At 40.0% G+C, this 17804-nt stretch overlaps 1 protein-coding gene across 7 annotated transcripts in view; it reads left to right on the forward strand.

The window, feature by feature from the left end:
* The window catches only part of atp8a2 (ATPase phospholipid transporting 8A2), a 253872-nt gene that overhangs the window by 112151 nt on the left and 123917 nt on the right, over positions 1 to 17804 (forward strand). For 6 of the 7 annotated variants that reach the window (XM_034169258.1, XM_034169287.1, XM_034169296.1 and 3 more), the window contains 14 exons: positions 2924 to 2997; positions 4073 to 4142; positions 5117 to 5244; positions 11780 to 11891; positions 12022 to 12190; positions 12292 to 12419; positions 13849 to 13926; positions 14383 to 14471; positions 14773 to 14817; positions 14957 to 15032; positions 15122 to 15310; positions 15381 to 15430; positions 15515 to 15584; positions 15690 to 15774. In XM_034169258.1, coding sequence (XP_034025149.1) covers positions 2924 to 2997; positions 4073 to 4142; positions 5117 to 5244; positions 11780 to 11891; positions 12022 to 12190; positions 12292 to 12419; positions 13849 to 13926; positions 14383 to 14471; positions 14773 to 14817; positions 14957 to 15032; positions 15122 to 15310; positions 15381 to 15430; positions 15515 to 15584; positions 15690 to 15774 — 1363 coding nt within the window. The remainder of the gene's footprint in view (positions 1 to 2923; positions 2998 to 4072; positions 4143 to 5116; positions 5245 to 11779; positions 11892 to 12021; positions 12191 to 12291; positions 12420 to 13848; positions 13927 to 14382; positions 14472 to 14772; positions 14818 to 14956; positions 15033 to 15121; positions 15311 to 15380; positions 15431 to 15514; positions 15585 to 15689; positions 15775 to 17804) is intronic. The other variant, XM_034169266.1, reaches the window with a different exon arrangement.

Consider the following 17804-nt stretch of genomic DNA (forward strand, 5'->3'; position numbering starts at 1 on the left):
CCCTCTTATTCTGCACTCTTTACCTGTATTAATTGCACCTGTTTGAACTTGTTACCTGTATAAAAGACACCTGCTCACACACTCAATCAATCACACTCCAACCTGGCCACCATAGCCAAGACCAAAGAGCTGTCTAAGGACACCAGGGACAAAACTGTAGAATTGCACAAGGCTGGGATGGACTACAGGACAACAGGCAAGCAGCTTAGTAGAAGACAACAACTGTTATGATTATTTATTAGAAAGTGGAAGAAACACAAGATGACTGTCAATCTCCCTCTGTCTGGGATTCCATGCAAGATCTCACTTTGTGGGGTAAAGATGATTCTGAGAAAGCTCAGAACTACACAGGAAGACCTGGTCAATGACCTGAAGAGAGCTGGGACCACAGTCACAAAGATTACATTAGTAACACTTGATGTTGTCATGGTTTAAAATCCTGCAGGGCAGCAAGGTCCCCCTGCTCAAGCCAGCACATGTCCAGGCCCGTTTGAAGTTCACCAGTGACCATCTGGATGATCCAGAGAAGGCATGGGAGAAGGTCATGTGGTCACATGAGACCAGAATAGAGCTTTTTGGAATCAACTCCACTTACCATGTTTATTATGTTCCGTTCTAACAGCTCTCGGATAAATATTGAAAATATGCAGATAGAGATTAATGGAATTGGCATTGAAAGAGTACAGTACATAAAACTTTTAGGTATATATATTGATGAATTTTTTTTTATTTTAAAAAACAAATTGATGAATTGACAAGTAAGTTATCGAAATATGTTGGATTATTTTATAAAATTTGACATTATCTCCCTCTCAAAGCTCTTATAACACTTTATCAAACTTTATTTGAACCACATTTGAATTACTGCAATATTATATGGTGTAACACGTATCCTAGTTATCTCAATAAATTGATTGCTTTGCAAAAGAAAGTGATTCGTGTTATAACCTGGTCCGAATATGGTGCTCCCTCTGATCCTCTCTTTTGTAGGCTTAAGCTTCTGAAGCTAACTGAGAGCAACATATTTCAGAATGCATGCATGATGTATAATGTAGTATATAAGCGAAATGAAAGATTTTGCCAACTAATCCCAATTACTTATCCAACTCATGAATATAACACAAGAAGAAAAAATCAAGTGAAGGGCAAAAAGCGTAAACTGAAATGTACTAATTTTAGCATTACATGCAAAGGTCCACAGATCTGGAATGCAATTGACGATACAATACAAAACTCAGTATCATTACGTATATTTAAGAAACTTTTGAAAAATGACTTGTTGCTACATTATACTCAGGCTAGACCGTAATAGCAAATAATACAAAACAATGTGTATATAATGTACACAACAATGAAATTCAAATGTATTATAATTAAATGTCTTTGTACTTTGTTTTGTTTTTTTTAATGCCTCTGTCACGACTGTAAATGTAAGAAAAATTTGCTGCCGCAAATAATCTAATGTGTTTGATGATGTACCTTTGTGAATAAGACTGAAAAATCAGTATGAGATTAGTTGATGGGATAAGTGCAATATCATTTCCAGATAATGTGGGACTGTATGAATGTGTGTGTGGGAGTGCTTAATGCATCCATAGGGGGTGGGGTGGTGGGTGTTTTTTTTTTTGTTTTTTTTTAAACTGTTGTATTGTAATATATCTTGTGCTTAGGACTCCTTTTATAAGCTAATGTAGCTTCTTGGGAGATCCTTTTTACAAATTTCAAGAAAGCTTCCTCAAATGCATACTTTCTGAAATGTAAATGAAATGTCTTTCTTTGAAATATTTGTAAATAAAATTTGTAAAAGAAAAAGAAAGAAAAAGAGGATGAGAACAACCCCAAGAAAACCATCCCAACCATAAAGCATGGGGGTGGAAACATACTCTGGGGGTGCTCTTCTGCAAAGGGGACAGGACGACTGCACCGTATTGAAGGGAGGATGGATGGGGTCATGTATTGCGAGATTTTGGCAAACAACCTCCTTCCCTCAGTAAGAGCATTGAAGATGGGTCATGGCTGGGTCTTCCAGCATGACAATGACCCCAAACAGCCAGGGCAACTAAGGAGGGGCTCTGTAAGAAGCATTTCAAGGTCCTGGAGTGGCCTGGCCAGTCTCCAGACCTGAACTCAATAGAAAATCTTTGGAGGGAGCTGAAACTCCAAACCTGAAAGATTTGGAGAAGATCTATATGGAGGAGTGGACCAAAATCCCTTTTGCAATGTGTGAAAAGTTGGACAAGAACTACAGAAAACGTCTGACCTCTGTAATGGCAAATAAATGTTTCTGTATCAATTGTTAAGCTCTGTTTTTCTAGGGGATCAAATACTTATTTTATGCAATAAAATGCAAATTAATTATTTAAAAATCATACAATGTGATTTACTGGATTTTTTTTTTAGATTCTGTCTCTCACAGTTGATGTGTATCTACAATTAAAAATTACAGACCTTTCCATTCTTTGTAGGTGGGAAAACCTGCAAAACTGACACGGGGTCAAATACTTGTTTTCTACACTGTATTTATTTATGGACACGCACTGTTTAAACTCCTCCCCTCTGGTTGACGGTACACAGCTCTGTACGTCAGTTTCTTTCCACAGGCCATCACACTGATCAACAATCTAACCTGGCAAAAAACTCACTAATTCACATACCTAACTCATGTACAACTTCAATCTGTTTGTCTGTTTCTCCTTTGCACACTTACTTTTTTCTTTACTGCACAGGTTATTTACACATTTTTTGCTATGAATTATTTAGTGTTTAGTGTATATTCATACATGCTTGTACAGAGAGAGTACGGTTCAAACCGGAGACAAATTCCTTGTATTCTTGTAGATACTTGGCACTTCTGATTCTGATTCTATTTTTGTCTCTCCCTCAATTTTCTTATGATGGTGCAATGCTGCATTGTGGACACCAGGTGGCAGTAGGAGACATAGTCAAGGTGACCAATGGGCAGCATCTTCCAGCTGACATGGTTATACTGTCCTCCAGGTTAGACTGTGTGTGTGTGTGTGTGTGTGTGTGTGTGTGTGTGTGTGTGTGTGTGTGTGTGTGTGTGTGTGTGTGTGTGTGTGTGTGTGTGTGTGTGTGTGTGTGTGTGTGTGTGTGTGTGTGTGTGTGTGTGTGTGTGTGTGTGTGTGTGTTCACATATGATATTTATTTATGTAATCCTTTTAAAATCTTTAATGTACTAACTGCATGACAGAATTGATAGTCTTTTTGTCAGGTTAAGGTTATGTGTTGGGTTTTTGTCTCCTAGCCTGTTATATTTTTGTTCTGTATGTTATTTATTTTAATCTGTTGGCTACTTTGACAACTTATTTGTTGAAGGAAAAAAATAATTTCACAAATTATAATTAAACAGCGGCTTTAATAATGTTCGGAGTGATATATTTGTGTACAGTACTGTGAGAAAATCACAATACTATACAAAGTTGTTGCAAAGTAATGAAAAGCTTTATCGACCTCTGTCTTGAAAACTAAATATTTTGAGTGAATTATCCAGTGGCTTTACAAGAACGTAATGTTAATTAATTAATCGTTGACTAATTCTTCTTGTATGTGTACAGTAGTGCAGCAGCCTTTAAACAGTCTAAAGTTACTAAGTTCTATTGAAATATAAAATGTTCAGGTTTTTTTTATTAATATTTGGACATTTCAGATTGTCTTTTAATGGAGAATTTATAAAATATTTAAAGAAACCCCCTAGTTTCGGTTGCAGTCTTTGACCTGGTGAAAAGTGCATACATATACGTACCACACTCTGCGGGGCTGCAGTGTATCTGGTGTGAACCCTGAGAATGTGCACCTGTATGTTCCACACCTTTTACTGTCACTCTGTCCTGTAAAATAAAGGCACAATTGACCATAAAAAAAATCCACAGAAAGGTTTGGGTACTGAACATGTTTGCGCTGTACTGTATGAAAAGGTGACAAGTGAGAAGATATTTGAGACTCTGAGTACATGTTTGGGATAAATTAATGAAATAATTGATAAGCAACAAAATTGCCATATTAATTTCATTGATGATCTAATAAATAACACGTGTTGTTTTCTCCTCCACAGTGAGCCACAAGCCATGTGTTACACAGAGACCTCCAACCTGGATGGAGAAACCAACCTGAAGATCAGACAGGTGAGGCACCACCAGATAAGACAATCTTGAGTTTTAGAGCCATTTGTATTGTGAATGACACTTTCCAGCCTTTCTTAAAGACCAAAAGTTAATGTTTGTAACCATTTGGATACACAAAAATATATTACTGAAAATACTGAAAATATATCAGCACTAACTTTCTGATGAGTCATGCTGAAGTGTCTGCTTTGGCTACATTCATAAAAAAAAATCCAGGTTCTTTCTGGGATTCAGTACATTTGTGTGTGTGTAGAGTCTCTGTCTCACTGATTTCCTATTCACTCCGTGCCTCTCTCGGTTACCTCCCTTACTGTCATTTTGTTCATTGGCTAAATTCATGCAACATCCTTTCCTCATTGTTGGTTGGAGGTATGACTGTTATTTGAGAACCACACCTGCTCCTAATATTCTATCATCTGTCCAGCATGCACTAACCATGCAGCAGGTAGTACTGTTCACCAAATTTTAGTCATTTTGCAATCATTAATATAAAGCTAAAGATAATATATTCTTATAATTTGGAGCTGCACAAGATGGTTGTTTTTACAGGGCAGTGCAGTGGTTAAAGTTGTTACTGCTTCCAAAACTAAAGGTTTCCAGCTCAAAACCACCTGTCCCCATTCTCCATGTAGTGTGGATTTGTGTCAGGAAGGGTATCTGGTGCAAAACATGTACCATATCAGCCTGCGGATACATATGTGATCCTCTGTAGTGACTCCCAGAAAAAGGGAGAAACCAAAAGAAAATGCTTCAGATGTTTGTTTTTTTTTGTTATTTCATATGAATTTGGAGGGGATGGATGAATTAATTTATCTGTCTGTTCACTCACGGCATTTTAAAAGTTACCTGCTGCGGTTTTTCTAAACCATAGCAATTGTATATTGAATGAACCTTGGCTGAATAATGCTGTTTTGGCAAAAGTTCTTCATCACTGAGCTTTGCTGGATTTGACTTGTCATGATTATATTTTCTAGGGTCTTGCGCTCACAGCCGGCTTTCAGTCTCTGGAGGACTTGGTGGCGCTTTCTGGTCGCCTGGAGTGTGAAGGCCCCAACAGACATCTCTACGACTTTACTGGTACACTGCGGCTGGAAAATCAGAAGTGAGACTCTTGCGTATATGAATCATTATAATGGCAATAATTTAATTACCATGAATGGAAATCATAGGTTTTGTTTGCTAAAATTATATATTATTTAACAGGACATCTTTTGATAACTGCCTGTTTAATTTTTTTTTTAAAGCTGGCCAAGAAAGCAATATAAATATAATGTAATTTTTTTTTGTTCAGTGCAAAAGAGATTACATTTCAAAGTGAAACAGGGAAGTGCTGCCTTTCCCAATAAAGGATTTTTCAACTTCCATTATGATATGTTTTCTAAGTGTTTTATAAAATAATAAGTCATTAATATGAACACAGGCTTGCTGACACAAATCTTGATTACTGACTTTCCTCACAAATATATTTGTTCTCAAATGTTTTAAAAGATTCTGGTGCCTCATGCACAAAGCCTGCTTATGCACAAAAACCTGGTGTACATCTGTCTCCACGCCAGCGTTCAGATGTTTCAAAAGGGAAGTGACCATGGAAATGTGTGGTGCATCACGCAAAAATCCTGGCTGGCATACGAATGTTTCAACAGCTATTGTTCCACTGCCGACACGTAGAGGTGATGCTGGGAACTGTTTAATAGTGTGAAAACAAGAAGTCATCAGAGTGATGTGCACATCAGCGACATAGTGATGAGCAAATAACACACTCATGTGTTTTAATTATATAGAATGTATAGTGCAAAATGATGCGTAAAATGGCACTAACAGTTGCTGCATTACCATCAGAGGACCTTGCAAATGGTGCAATTCGACGTGAGCGTGTATTCAGGGAACGCAAGCATTTACTTGCAAATGAGAATAATTGGCTCATAAACCGATTTTGATTATCAAGGCCACTGTTACTGGAGTTGTGTGTAGAACTGCAGCCGTTCCAGAGCGCAATACGGCGACAAGCCAGGAGGTTGCCTGTGCCCACATGTGCTGACCACGCTGCAGTTCCTGGAAACAGGGGCATTTCAGCGTGAGTTGGCCGATCAGTCAGGAGTGTGCCAGTCAACCTTGAGCCGAGCCATTCCAGCAGTGTGGAACGCAGTCATCCAAAGGTCATCCAGATACATCCCGTTCCAATATTAAGCCAGTTTCCATGTAATCAGAGCTATTGACTGCACACATGTTCACATCGTATGTGATGCTCAAATGTGCATCAGGCTGGTGTTTGGCACAGTGCACGATGGCACAGCTGCTCAATCAATCAAACTTTATTAATCCCACAAGGGGCAATTAAGTAGCTGCTTGTGTGTAAATAGTGTATTTGTGTAATTTATCCAAACGTAAATCAGTACGGCCACATTTGGGCATGTGCGCATTCAAATATGTTTATTATTATTATTTTTATTATTATTGTTACATTTTTTTATTTTTACTTTATGGTGAGAGCTGTAGAGCTTCTTAACAGGCTTCCTGTGTTCCATATTTGTCAGTAAACGCGTGTCTGTCTCCACGCCAACGTTCAGATGTATCAAAAGGGAAATGACCGTGGAAATGTGCGGCGCTTCATGCAAAAATCCTGGCTGGCGTACATGTTTCTACAGCTATTGTTCCACTGCCGACACGTAGAGGTGACACTGGGAATCATTAATAGTTTGAAAACAAGAAGTCATCAGAGTGATGTGCACATCAGCGACATAGTGATGAGCAATTAACACACTCACATGTTTGCAATTATATGTGTGGATATAAAACCATGTGCAAAGTGATGTGTAAAATGTCACTAACAGTTGCTGCATTAGCGTCAAAGGACCTTGCAAATGGTGCAATTTGACGTGAGCGTGTATTCAGGGAATGTAATGATTTACTTGCAAATGACAATAATTGGCTCATAAACTCATTTTGATTATCAAGGCCACTGTTACTAGAGTGGTGTGCAGAACTGCGGCCATCCCAGAGCAGGGAACAGGGGCATTTCAGCGTGAGCTGGCCAATCAGTCAGGAATGTGTCAGTCAACCTTGAGCCGAGCCATTCCAGCTGTGTGGAATGCAATCATCTAAAAGTCATCCAGATACATCCCATACCAATATTAAAGCGCCATTCGCAGTGAGAGCCAGTTTACATGTAATCAGAGCTATTGACTGCACACATGTTCACATCATATGTGATATGCAAATGCGCATCAGGCTGGTGTTTGGCACGGTGCACGATGGCACAGCTGCTCAATCAATCAAACAACTTTATTAATGCCACAAGGGGCAATTAAGTACAACCCCAGTTCCACTGAAGTTGGGACGTTGTGTGAACTGTACATAAAAACAGAATACAATGATTTCCAAATCCTCTTCAACCTGTTTTCAATTGAATACACCACAAAGATAAGATATTTAATTTTCAAACTGATAGACTTTTTTGTTTTTGTGCAAATATTTGCTCATTTTGACATGGATGCCTGCAACACGTTTCAAAAAAGCTGGGACGGGGCAACAAAAGACTGGAAAAGTTGCTGAATGCTCAAAGAACACCTGTTTGGAACATTCCACAAGTGAACAGGTTAATTGGAAACAGGTGAGTGTCATGACTGGGTATAAAAGGAGCATCCCCAAAAGACTCAGCTGTTCACAAGTAAAGATGGGGTGAGGCTCACCACTTTGTGAACAACTGCATGAAAAAATAGTCCAACAGTTAAAGAACAATGTTTCTCAACATTCAATTGCAAGGAATTTAGGGATTCCATCATCTACAGTCCATAATATAATCAGAAGATTCAGAGAATCTGGAGAACTTTGTACACGTAAGCGGCAAGGCTGAAAACCAACATTGAATGCAGTGGTGGGCACAATTCCGTGAATCCGCTAACTGTCGAAGCTAATGTTTTCATTATCAGATTAGCTTTTCAGATAACTTTGAAAACCATCATCGGACCAATTATCTTCCGATAAATTTTGGTCTGATAATTTTTAGATCACTGACACATTTTTGCAGGTGAAGTGAATAAATCTGAAACAGTTAAAAACCTTTGTTAAGTCTGATATCAAAGATTTCAGTGCTTACCTGTTAAATGTTTTGTAGCAGATAAACAGTTCTATTCTTTATAAACAGAGAAACCACTCTATCCTCTGCAATCAGAGAAGAGCTGGTCACAAGATAATTGCTCTTGACACTATACTAACTCACCGGCAATATCACTGAAGTCATCCAGAGGCATACAGTTTTAACTTATTTTAAAAATTTTAACCAAACTAATGTCGGACATGTTATTTCAATTAACGTCACTTCTGAAGTTTTATAAAGTGAAAACATCAGGTATATGTTTTAGTTTTAAAGTATTGCGCTAATTTTGAAGGTTTTAGTGTGGACATGCTGTGTCCAGGTGCATTATGGGTAATCTCAGTACAGTCACGACAGGAGAAATGCATTTGAGACACTGATCAGGCTCCACACGAACAACAGCATTAAACTCTTTGTATATTGTACCTAAATCTTTTGTGAATATATTCTCTGGATTTATAGACATTGTTATTATGTTTGTTTTATGTAAAAATGCCAGAAGATGCTCAGGTTGCTTCTCCATTATTTTCAGTTGGAATCACTGTGAGTTGCAATCGATTCCTGTTTTGTACAACTGCTTATTGTCCTACAACACTGTTTGTCGTCTTTGTTCCAGAGTAATATATATATATATATATATATATATATATATATATATATATATATATATATATATATATATAAGATGTCTGAAATTAAATTCGGTTTGCGTTTATTAAATTCCATGCAGATTAAACGTAGCACACGGATAATTTGGAATATTTGTTTTGGCAAGTTTTCACAGTCTCTACTGCCATCTACTGGCCAGTAGTGTTCATGGCAGTATTCACCCTAAATATTGAGATATCCCATAATCCTTTGCACGCCTGAGAGTTGTTGCAGCCTCTTGCAGCAGCTAAAGAAAAAAAAAAGTACATTTTGGTTGTATAATGTTCATTTACATTTGTCGTCATGGATTCTGTTGTTTAAACCACAGCAACTCTCTGGCGCACAAAAAAAAAAAAAAAAACTGGTACGCAAAGGATTATGGGTAAGGGTCTGAGCATCTGGGCGCCAGTAGATGGCAGCGTTCTATGCATTTTGACCCCGGTTATATCAGACGTAATCACAACTTGACTTCTGGCTTTTGCAAATGGCTTTTTTTTTTTTACATATGAATAAAATGACATATTATACAAAAGCACATTTATATGTAAATACAAACACACATGTCACGTCACATTAACATGTTGGTTTTTACATAGAATGAATAAGTCAACCAATCAGTGTTAGCGGAGGCTCATTTACTCATAATCCCTTTGGCATCTGTCTGTGTTTGTTACAAAACTTCAGAATTAGTGCATTATTTAAAATAAAAAAAATATGTGTTATATTTTAACTTTGTACAAATGACAGCATTGACATTAATGGCGTTATTCTATTTGGATAATTTTTTTTTTAAATGAAAACCATAATCAAAACTGCTTTGTTGTCCAAGACCTCTGCATCACATCGACACTGCTATATTCTGTTAAGGAATAATGATGTATTTTTTGTGTGTGTAGAGTTGAGCTTCGCTGTTCATCTCAGCTGTTTTACTGCTGCAAGCTATGTAGTAAACAGGAGCTTCCAGCAGTTGGCAGGGTGCAAAAAGACAGAAGTACTGACTCATTGTTTGGGTCTGTGGTCGCCTTTGATGCTACCAGAAGCAATCGTGGTTTTAAAACTCAAAATCAGCTTATTAGCAGTTGCAAGTGTACCGGAGACAATACAGAAAGTTATCGGTTATCGGTTAGCTGTAGCTTCCGATAAATTTTTGGGTGGTTTATGGGTTTAGCTTTATAAAAGATAACTTTTCAGTTAGCTGATTAGCTGTTATCAAAGCTAACTTTTTGGTTAGCTGCCCCCACCACTCATTGAATGCCCGTGACCTTTGATCCCTCATGCAGCACTGCATTAAAAACCAATGTAAATTGTGTCAAGGATCTTACCGCGTGGGCTCAGGAACACTTCAGATTACCATTGTCAGTTAACATAGTTCGTTGCTACATCTACAAGTGTAAGTTAAAACTCTACCATGCAAAGTGAAAGCCATACCTCAACAACATCCAGAAATGACGCCGCCTTCTCTGGGCCTGAGCTCATTTGAAATGGACAGACGCAAAGTGGAAAAGTGTGCTGTGGTCTGATGAGTCCACATTTCAAATAGTTTTTGAAAATCATGGACGTCGTGTCCCGCAACTGGTCTGCTCTATGTCAGCCCAATCCTGTCAGATCTCGGAAGCTAAGCAGAGCAGGATCTAGTACTTGGATGGGAGACCTCTTTGGAACACCAGCGGCTGTGTGTGTTTCTCCAGGTAAAACTGGAGTTGCGTCAGGAAGGGCATCGGCGTAAAACTTGTGCCAATTCCCAATGCGGATCGGGCTGTATCCGCTGTGGTGACCCTGAACAAAAGCCGGGAGCAGCCAAATGAACATTAACAATGGACGTCGTGTCCTCTGGACGAAAGAGGAAAAAGACCATCCAGATTGTTACCAGCGCAAAGTTGAAAAGCCAGCATCTGTGATGGTATGGAGGTGTGTTTCCACCTACAAAGCTTCAACAATTCGTGTCCTCAGTTCCCAAATGCTTATTGAGTGTTGCTAGAAGGAAAGGTGATGTAACACAGTGGTAAACATACCACTGTCCCAGCTTTTTTGAAATGTGTTGCAGGCATCCATTTCAAAATGAACAAATATTTGCACAAAAAATAAAGTTTATCAGTTTGAACATTGTTTTCTGTTTTTATTTACGTTTTACACAATGTCCCAACTTCATTGGAATTGGGGTTGTAGCTGCTTGTGTGTAAATAGTGTATTTGTGTAATTAATCCATGTGGCCACATTTGGGCATGTGCGCATTCAAATATGTTTATTATTGTTGTTAAAGTTTTTTATTTTTGCTCGATGGTGAGAGCTGCAGAGCTTTTTAACAGGCTTCCTGTGTTCCGTATTTGTTAATAAATGCATGTATAAATTGTGAATGTCACACTGTCAGTGGCGGCGCACCTCACCTTTTAACCATCAGTGTGTGTGCGCTGTTTTGCGTGTCGGCCTCACACACATGCTCCGTAGCTCCCACAGACATTTTTCCAGTTTCGTGATTAATCCGTTTAACAGCGTACCGAATAAACTGTCCCTGCATGTCTCCACGTAATTTCCAATCGGGTAGTATGATTTCTTTTCTGTGTTCATGTTGTCTGGTGTGACGTCGTGGGGAATCCCTGCTCAAACGGTCTATTTACATGAAATTGCATATTTAAATGGGGCGTGGCCAGGGAGGAGTTTGGTTCCACGTTCAATTCCACGTTCAGTAGGATGTACAAATGGAATGTGCATGGATCCATGCCTACGCACACTTTGATACATTTGAATATTTTTGTGCTTACGCCATTTTCTGGGTTTTGGCATACGCCATGTTTCAGTAGGAAAGCCACGCAAGTCTTTGTACATGAGGCCCCCGGTCACCCTAAACTTGCTTTCATTTATCATTTTTGGTAATTATTCAGACATATTTTGTCCTCAGTCCAGCTCCTCTGGGTCCAGACCAGGTGCTGCTGCGCGGTGCCCAGATCAGGAACACACAGTGGGTTGTAGGAATTGTTGTCTACACTGGCCATGACTCAAAACTGATGCAGGTAAATCTAGAGTCATATTGACAATAATTTATCTCTAGATTCTAGGAATATTCCAGAATTTAGCTTTTGCACCCTTATCTTGCCCAAGATGCATGTTTATTTACCCCTCATATTTGCTGTTGATTCCCAGAACTCCACCAAGGCCCCTTTGAAGCGCTCTAATGTGGAGTGGGTCACCAACATGCAGATCTTGGTCCTGTTCGGCATCCTACTTGTCATGGCCTTGGTCAGCTCTATTGGTGCTGCCATCTGGAACAGAGAACATACTGATGAAGCCTGCTGGTACCTGTCCCGGGCTGGTGAGCTTCCATACAGAAAGGCAATGATGTGTGGCAGCGTCATTAATTCTAAACCTGATACTAATCCAGCATTAAATTACTTGTGTATTTTATACATGCAGGTGACATCTCCACTAACTTTGCATATAACCTGCTGACGTTCATCATCCTGTACAACAACCTGATCCCAATCAGCCTGCTGGTCACTCTGGAGGTGGTCAAGTTTACACAGGCTCTCTTCATCAACTGGGTACAGACAATATCTCTTTTTGTATTGATGTCATGTCTTGATAGACTGGTCATAGCAAATGTCCACCCACTGAGTGTGGTCTGCTTTAAAAAAAAATATTTCCTGTTAGACTTTTTACTTGCCATTGTCACCAGTGTGTTTTGGATAAAGCTGTTGACTCTGAATACATTACTTTCAGATGATGCCTGTTGTTGGTTGGGGCTATGCAATTAAATTGAATGTATGTTCTGAACATGGTCCACTATTCCTGATCAGTTTGATTGTATGCTTTTATGTCCTGCTGCTATCTACATAATATAAGAGACATTATGATGTCATGCGTGTCTGTCTCCATGTGGAAACATCCTTGTGAACACTGCAGTTCTTTGCATAATAATGAAGGTGAACACAACAGTTGATTAACGTTGCGTGGTAGATACTTGATACTTGCAGAATAGGTAATGATGGAGTGGAGAAGATGAGCTGATTACACCTCAGGGTTATTTGGTGCATAAATGTACATACTAAAGAAGGCGAAGTGTTTATTTTTTCTAACAGCCATTAATCATGAATATTTTGTAATTAAGACTTTATATTCAGAGTATGTTATGGGGACAGAAATAAGGTGACATACAAATACACTCGTGTTTTTTGCTCATTTGCTTAAGTTCTTCCAACTCGAGCATGCTTAATGGTAGACTTCATTTTTGTGTATGTGCAGAGATCTATAGATTGTAGGCAGATAAATCAAATGTAAAGATGTGGTAATTGGGTGCTGGTGCAAACACTCCATTCATTCATTCTTTCATTCACTTTCTGTGGCTCATTCGGGTCTGGGTTGCAGTGGCAGCAGACCAAGCTGCTCATTCCACATTTCTCCTGTCCTCGGCCAAGTCCTCTAACTCTTCCTGGGGTGTCCCACGGTGTTCCCAAGACAGCTGGGAAATATAATTCTTCCAGAGAGTCCTGGGTCTTCCCCAGGGCCTCATCCCAGTTGTACATGCCTGGAACATCTCTGTAGGGAGACAACCAGACGGCATCCACATCAGATGCCTGTGTCACCTCAGATGGCTCCTTTTGATGTGAAGAAGTAGCAGTTCCACTTGGAGTCCCTCCTGGTTATTGATGTTTCTCACCCTGTTCTGGTGTGTAAGCCCAGATTCCTTACGGAGGAATCTCATTTCCCCTGCTTGTATCCATGACCCTGTTCTTTTGGTCATTACCTTCATGACCATAGGTGAGGACAGGTTTGTGTATCATCTGATAAAGTGGGAGCCTGCAGAGACTGCATTTGTATTAAAATTCTACAGTGCCTTAAGCCATTGAACATTTCACATGCCTGTTGCTTTAAAGTTTGCTTTATAAGTGCCTGCTGTCAGTAACTGGATATATCTAATCAGTTTGCCTGCATGTCTTTTTTTTTTCTTTCTTTCTTTCTTTTCTGCCTCAGGATATGGAAATGTACTACCCAGAATCTGATACACCTGCTATGGCTCGAACGTCCAATCTTAATGAGGAACTGGGTCAGGTTTGTTCCCCCATCTCTCTAGTCTATCATCAAGGCCCTCTGTTTAGTGAGTGGAGTTTAAAAAAATGGGGTTTGTGATTGTGAAGAGGTGCCAGCCATCTCATTCTTAAAGTGACCACACAAGCAGGGTGGCATTGGAGACTAAAACTATTTGGGACGTTGATCAAGCAAGACTCCATCACAAACTACCAAATGCTTAGAGCTTTTGTTGAAGATTTTCTCCCAACAACTGCATCACCTTTGCTGCAGTGCCCCCTGATGGTCACAGTCAGAAAGGCGTGTGTGTTTCCAGTCTGTGTCCCACTCCAGCGGAGGAGCGGACTGGGCGTGAGGCTACACACATTCCATGAGATAGAGTAGGCTTGTCCAGTTTTTGTTGAATATCCTATGTTGGCTCTCTGGACTCGAATATGCATAGTTCCTTTCATTACCTGTTTATCTTTGTGTCTTTCCCAGGTGAAGTACCTGTTTTCTGACAAGACAGGAACTCTGACATGTAATGTCATGCACTTTAAGAAGTGCACAATTGCAGGAATTACATATGGGTCAGTCAACTTCTTTGTTTAAATTCAGATTTGCCATGTAGCTTTATTGTAGAATTAGCTGCTTACATTCTAAAGGGAGTGAAGTGCTTTATTTTGTATTACTAAATGCACATTTACATAGTTTCTATGACTCCATTGTTTAACTACATAAATATTGATACAGACCATCTCGTAGAACAGAATTAACTGTTTTTAAATCATTTGATTGACCATTTGATTAAATTCATGAATGCCTGATTGGATGACCTTATGAACTTGTCACCTGATTCCTTTTGCAATGTGATTCTATTCAACATTGCAGCCACTTTCCCGATCTTGAGTGTGATCGTTCAATGGAGGACTTCAGGTTAGTGACCTTCTGCTTATGAATATGATTGATTATTTAAAAAAAAAAATTGCATTTGAGAAAATGTCAGACATTTTGACTTGCAGTTGAATTAACATAAAAATAAAATTAATTGTTGCCATAAATGACTGTCTCACAGCAATCTGCCATCCAACAGCAACAACTCTACAGAGTTTGACGACCCAGCTCTCATTCAAAACATCGAGAAGAACCATGTAGGTATCAGCAAAGCTTTTCGGCAGTTTCTTTATTTGGTGATACATAATCCATAATATTTCCGCTGTGTGTCTGCGTGTGCCCCCAGCCTACATCACCTCAGATTTGTGAGTTCCTGACGATGATGGCAGTGTGCCACACGGTGGTCCCAGAGAGGGAGGGAACCCAGATAATTTACCAAGCTTCATCGCCAGATGAAGGCGCACTGGTTAAAGGGGCCAAAGGACTGGGCTTCGTCTTCACTGCAAGGACACCGCATTCAGTCATCATCGATGCTGTAAGTGTGTGTCAGAGTGTTTTACTTTGTGCAACATTTGGAGCTGACATTTTATTTATTTATTTTTAAGAGAGGAACGGAGATGACCTATGAATTGCTGAATGTGCTGGAGTTTTCCAGGTAAACCAACCATCAATGCTCTTAATGGTCCAGTAACTTTTATTACGAGACAGTCTCATCATAAAACCACTGCTTCTTCTACAGTAACCGCAAACGCATGTCCGTGGTTGTCAGAACTCCCAGTGGAAAGCTACGGCTGTACTGCAAAGGAGCTGTAAGTTTGACTTATTGGTATTAATAATTCAAGATGATATGTTTCCAAACATCTTTTCACAAGGCACTGTACTGTAATACTGGGCCATCTGTGCTGCTTCTGCAGGACAATGTCATTTTTGAACGTCTGACTGAAAGCTCCCAGTACAAAGAATTAACTGTGGCCCATTTGGAACAATTTGCAACTGAAGGTAAGAAGGCAAAACTGTTGACAGTAGCTGAAGCCTCTCATTGTCTGAAAATATGATTGTTTTTTTTTTTTTTTTACATAAACCTTTCTCTGATATATGTTTTGTTAATTCTAAATTAACTCCTCATCTTTGGCTTTTCTGCAAGTATATCAAATAAAATATCACTAATGGCCATACAGTGTTCATATATACTCCAATATGATTTTTTTTTTTTTTTGTAATTCATTTTTTATTGTTTTATGAACTTTGAAACAGTGAAACAACACAACCAACATATACATGAGTTGGGACAAGAACAAGGCCACTACAACTACAACAAATTGTTAACAACAAGAAAGAAAAAAAGGGGGGGGGGTGTTGTGTGTGTGGGTGGTGGGAGAGATACGAGGTCTGTGATAAAAGTAACGGACCTTATTATTTTTTTCAAAAACCATATGGATTTGAATCACGTGTGATTACATCAGACATGCTTGAACCCTCGTGGGCATGCAAGAGTTTTTTCACGCCTGTCTGTTACGTCATTCGCCTGTGGGCAGTCTTTGAGTGAGGAGTGGCCCACCCTCTCGTCGTTTTTTCATTGTTTATGAATGGCTCAGAGACTGCTGCTTTGTTTGATAAAAATTTTTTCAAAAACTGTACGGCACAACTGAGTGGACACCATTCGATAAATTCAGCTGGTTTTCGGTAAAAATTTTAACGTCTGATGAGAGATTTTGGTCTGGTAGTGTCGCCGTAAGGATAGCCCACGGCGCCTGACGGCAATCTGCGCTTCGAGGCGGCAGCGTCTCACCGTTTCAAGTTGAAAACTTCCACATTTCAGGCTCTGTTGACCCAGTAAGTCGTCAGAGAACAGAGAACTTTCAGAAGAAGTCGGCATGAGGAGTTTATTCGGACATTCCATTGTTAATGGACATTTTGTAATGAAAGAACGTGCGGGCAGAGTCGCATGTCGGGCCGGACCCGACCTCGGGGGGTCGCGACAGGAAAAACACCTTTGTTGGAAACCTTAACGGGCAAGTTGGAACATGCTCAAGCTGTTAAACAATTTCTCAGTTACTCACTTGTTGAAAGCCATCAAAAGCCGCTTGAATTTTACAAATGGTTTTCAACACGGAGGTGTTTTTCCTGTCACAGCGCACACAGATTCGCCGAGTCGTCACGGAAACGACTCGGCGAATTTGCGTGCACGTCTTTCATTAAAAAATGTCCTTAAACAGCGGAATGTCCACATAAAGTCCTCATGCCGGCCTCTTCTGAATCTTCTCTGTTCTCTCACGATGTCCTGGGTGAATTAAGCCTTAAATTAGGATGTTTTCAGGTCGAAACAGGCCGACGACGGTGCCTGGAAGCGCTGCAGGACGTCCCGCTCCGTGGGAAGTCCTTACAGCGACAGAAACACCCCATAATCTCTCATCAGCCGTTAAACTTTTCACCGAAAACCAGCTTAATTTCTCGAATAGTGTCCACTCGGATATCCCTCACAGGTCCAGAAAAAATGTTGATAAAGCAACGCGCGCCGTCCGCAGCGGCTATTCAGACAAAGAGATTCCGACGGGCGGGGTGGAGCACTCCTCACTCAAGGCCTGCCCACAGGCGAATGACGTCACCGACACGCGTGAAAAAACTCACGCATGCGCACAAAGGTTCAAGCATGTCTGACGTAAAAACATATGAATAAAATCCATTTATTTTTTGAAAAAAATAAAAAGGTGTTATGTGGGCCGCTGAAGAGGAGGTACTGCTGGCCCACCACCACCAGAGGGCGCCCTGCTTGGAGTGCGGGCTCCAAGCACGAGAGGGCGCCGGACCCTGAAGAAGTGACAGCTGTCATTCATCCCCTGCACCAGCTGTCACTCGTTCATCATCAGCATCACCATCTTAAAAGCCGGATCGGAACTCCACCTCCTCGCCGAGAAATCGACTACCGTGAGGTAATTTTCTCTGCTGACTTTAACACAGTGTTTAGGATTCTGACCTTTTGTTGCAGCCGGTATCCTGTGGTGTTCACCCTTATCTGGAAGTGGCGTGGA

This window comes from Thalassophryne amazonica, chromosome 1 (assembly GCF_902500255.1).
Source record: "Thalassophryne amazonica chromosome 1, fThaAma1.1, whole genome shotgun sequence".
Classification (NCBI taxonomy): domain Eukaryota; kingdom Metazoa; phylum Chordata; class Actinopteri; order Batrachoidiformes; family Batrachoididae; genus Thalassophryne; species Thalassophryne amazonica.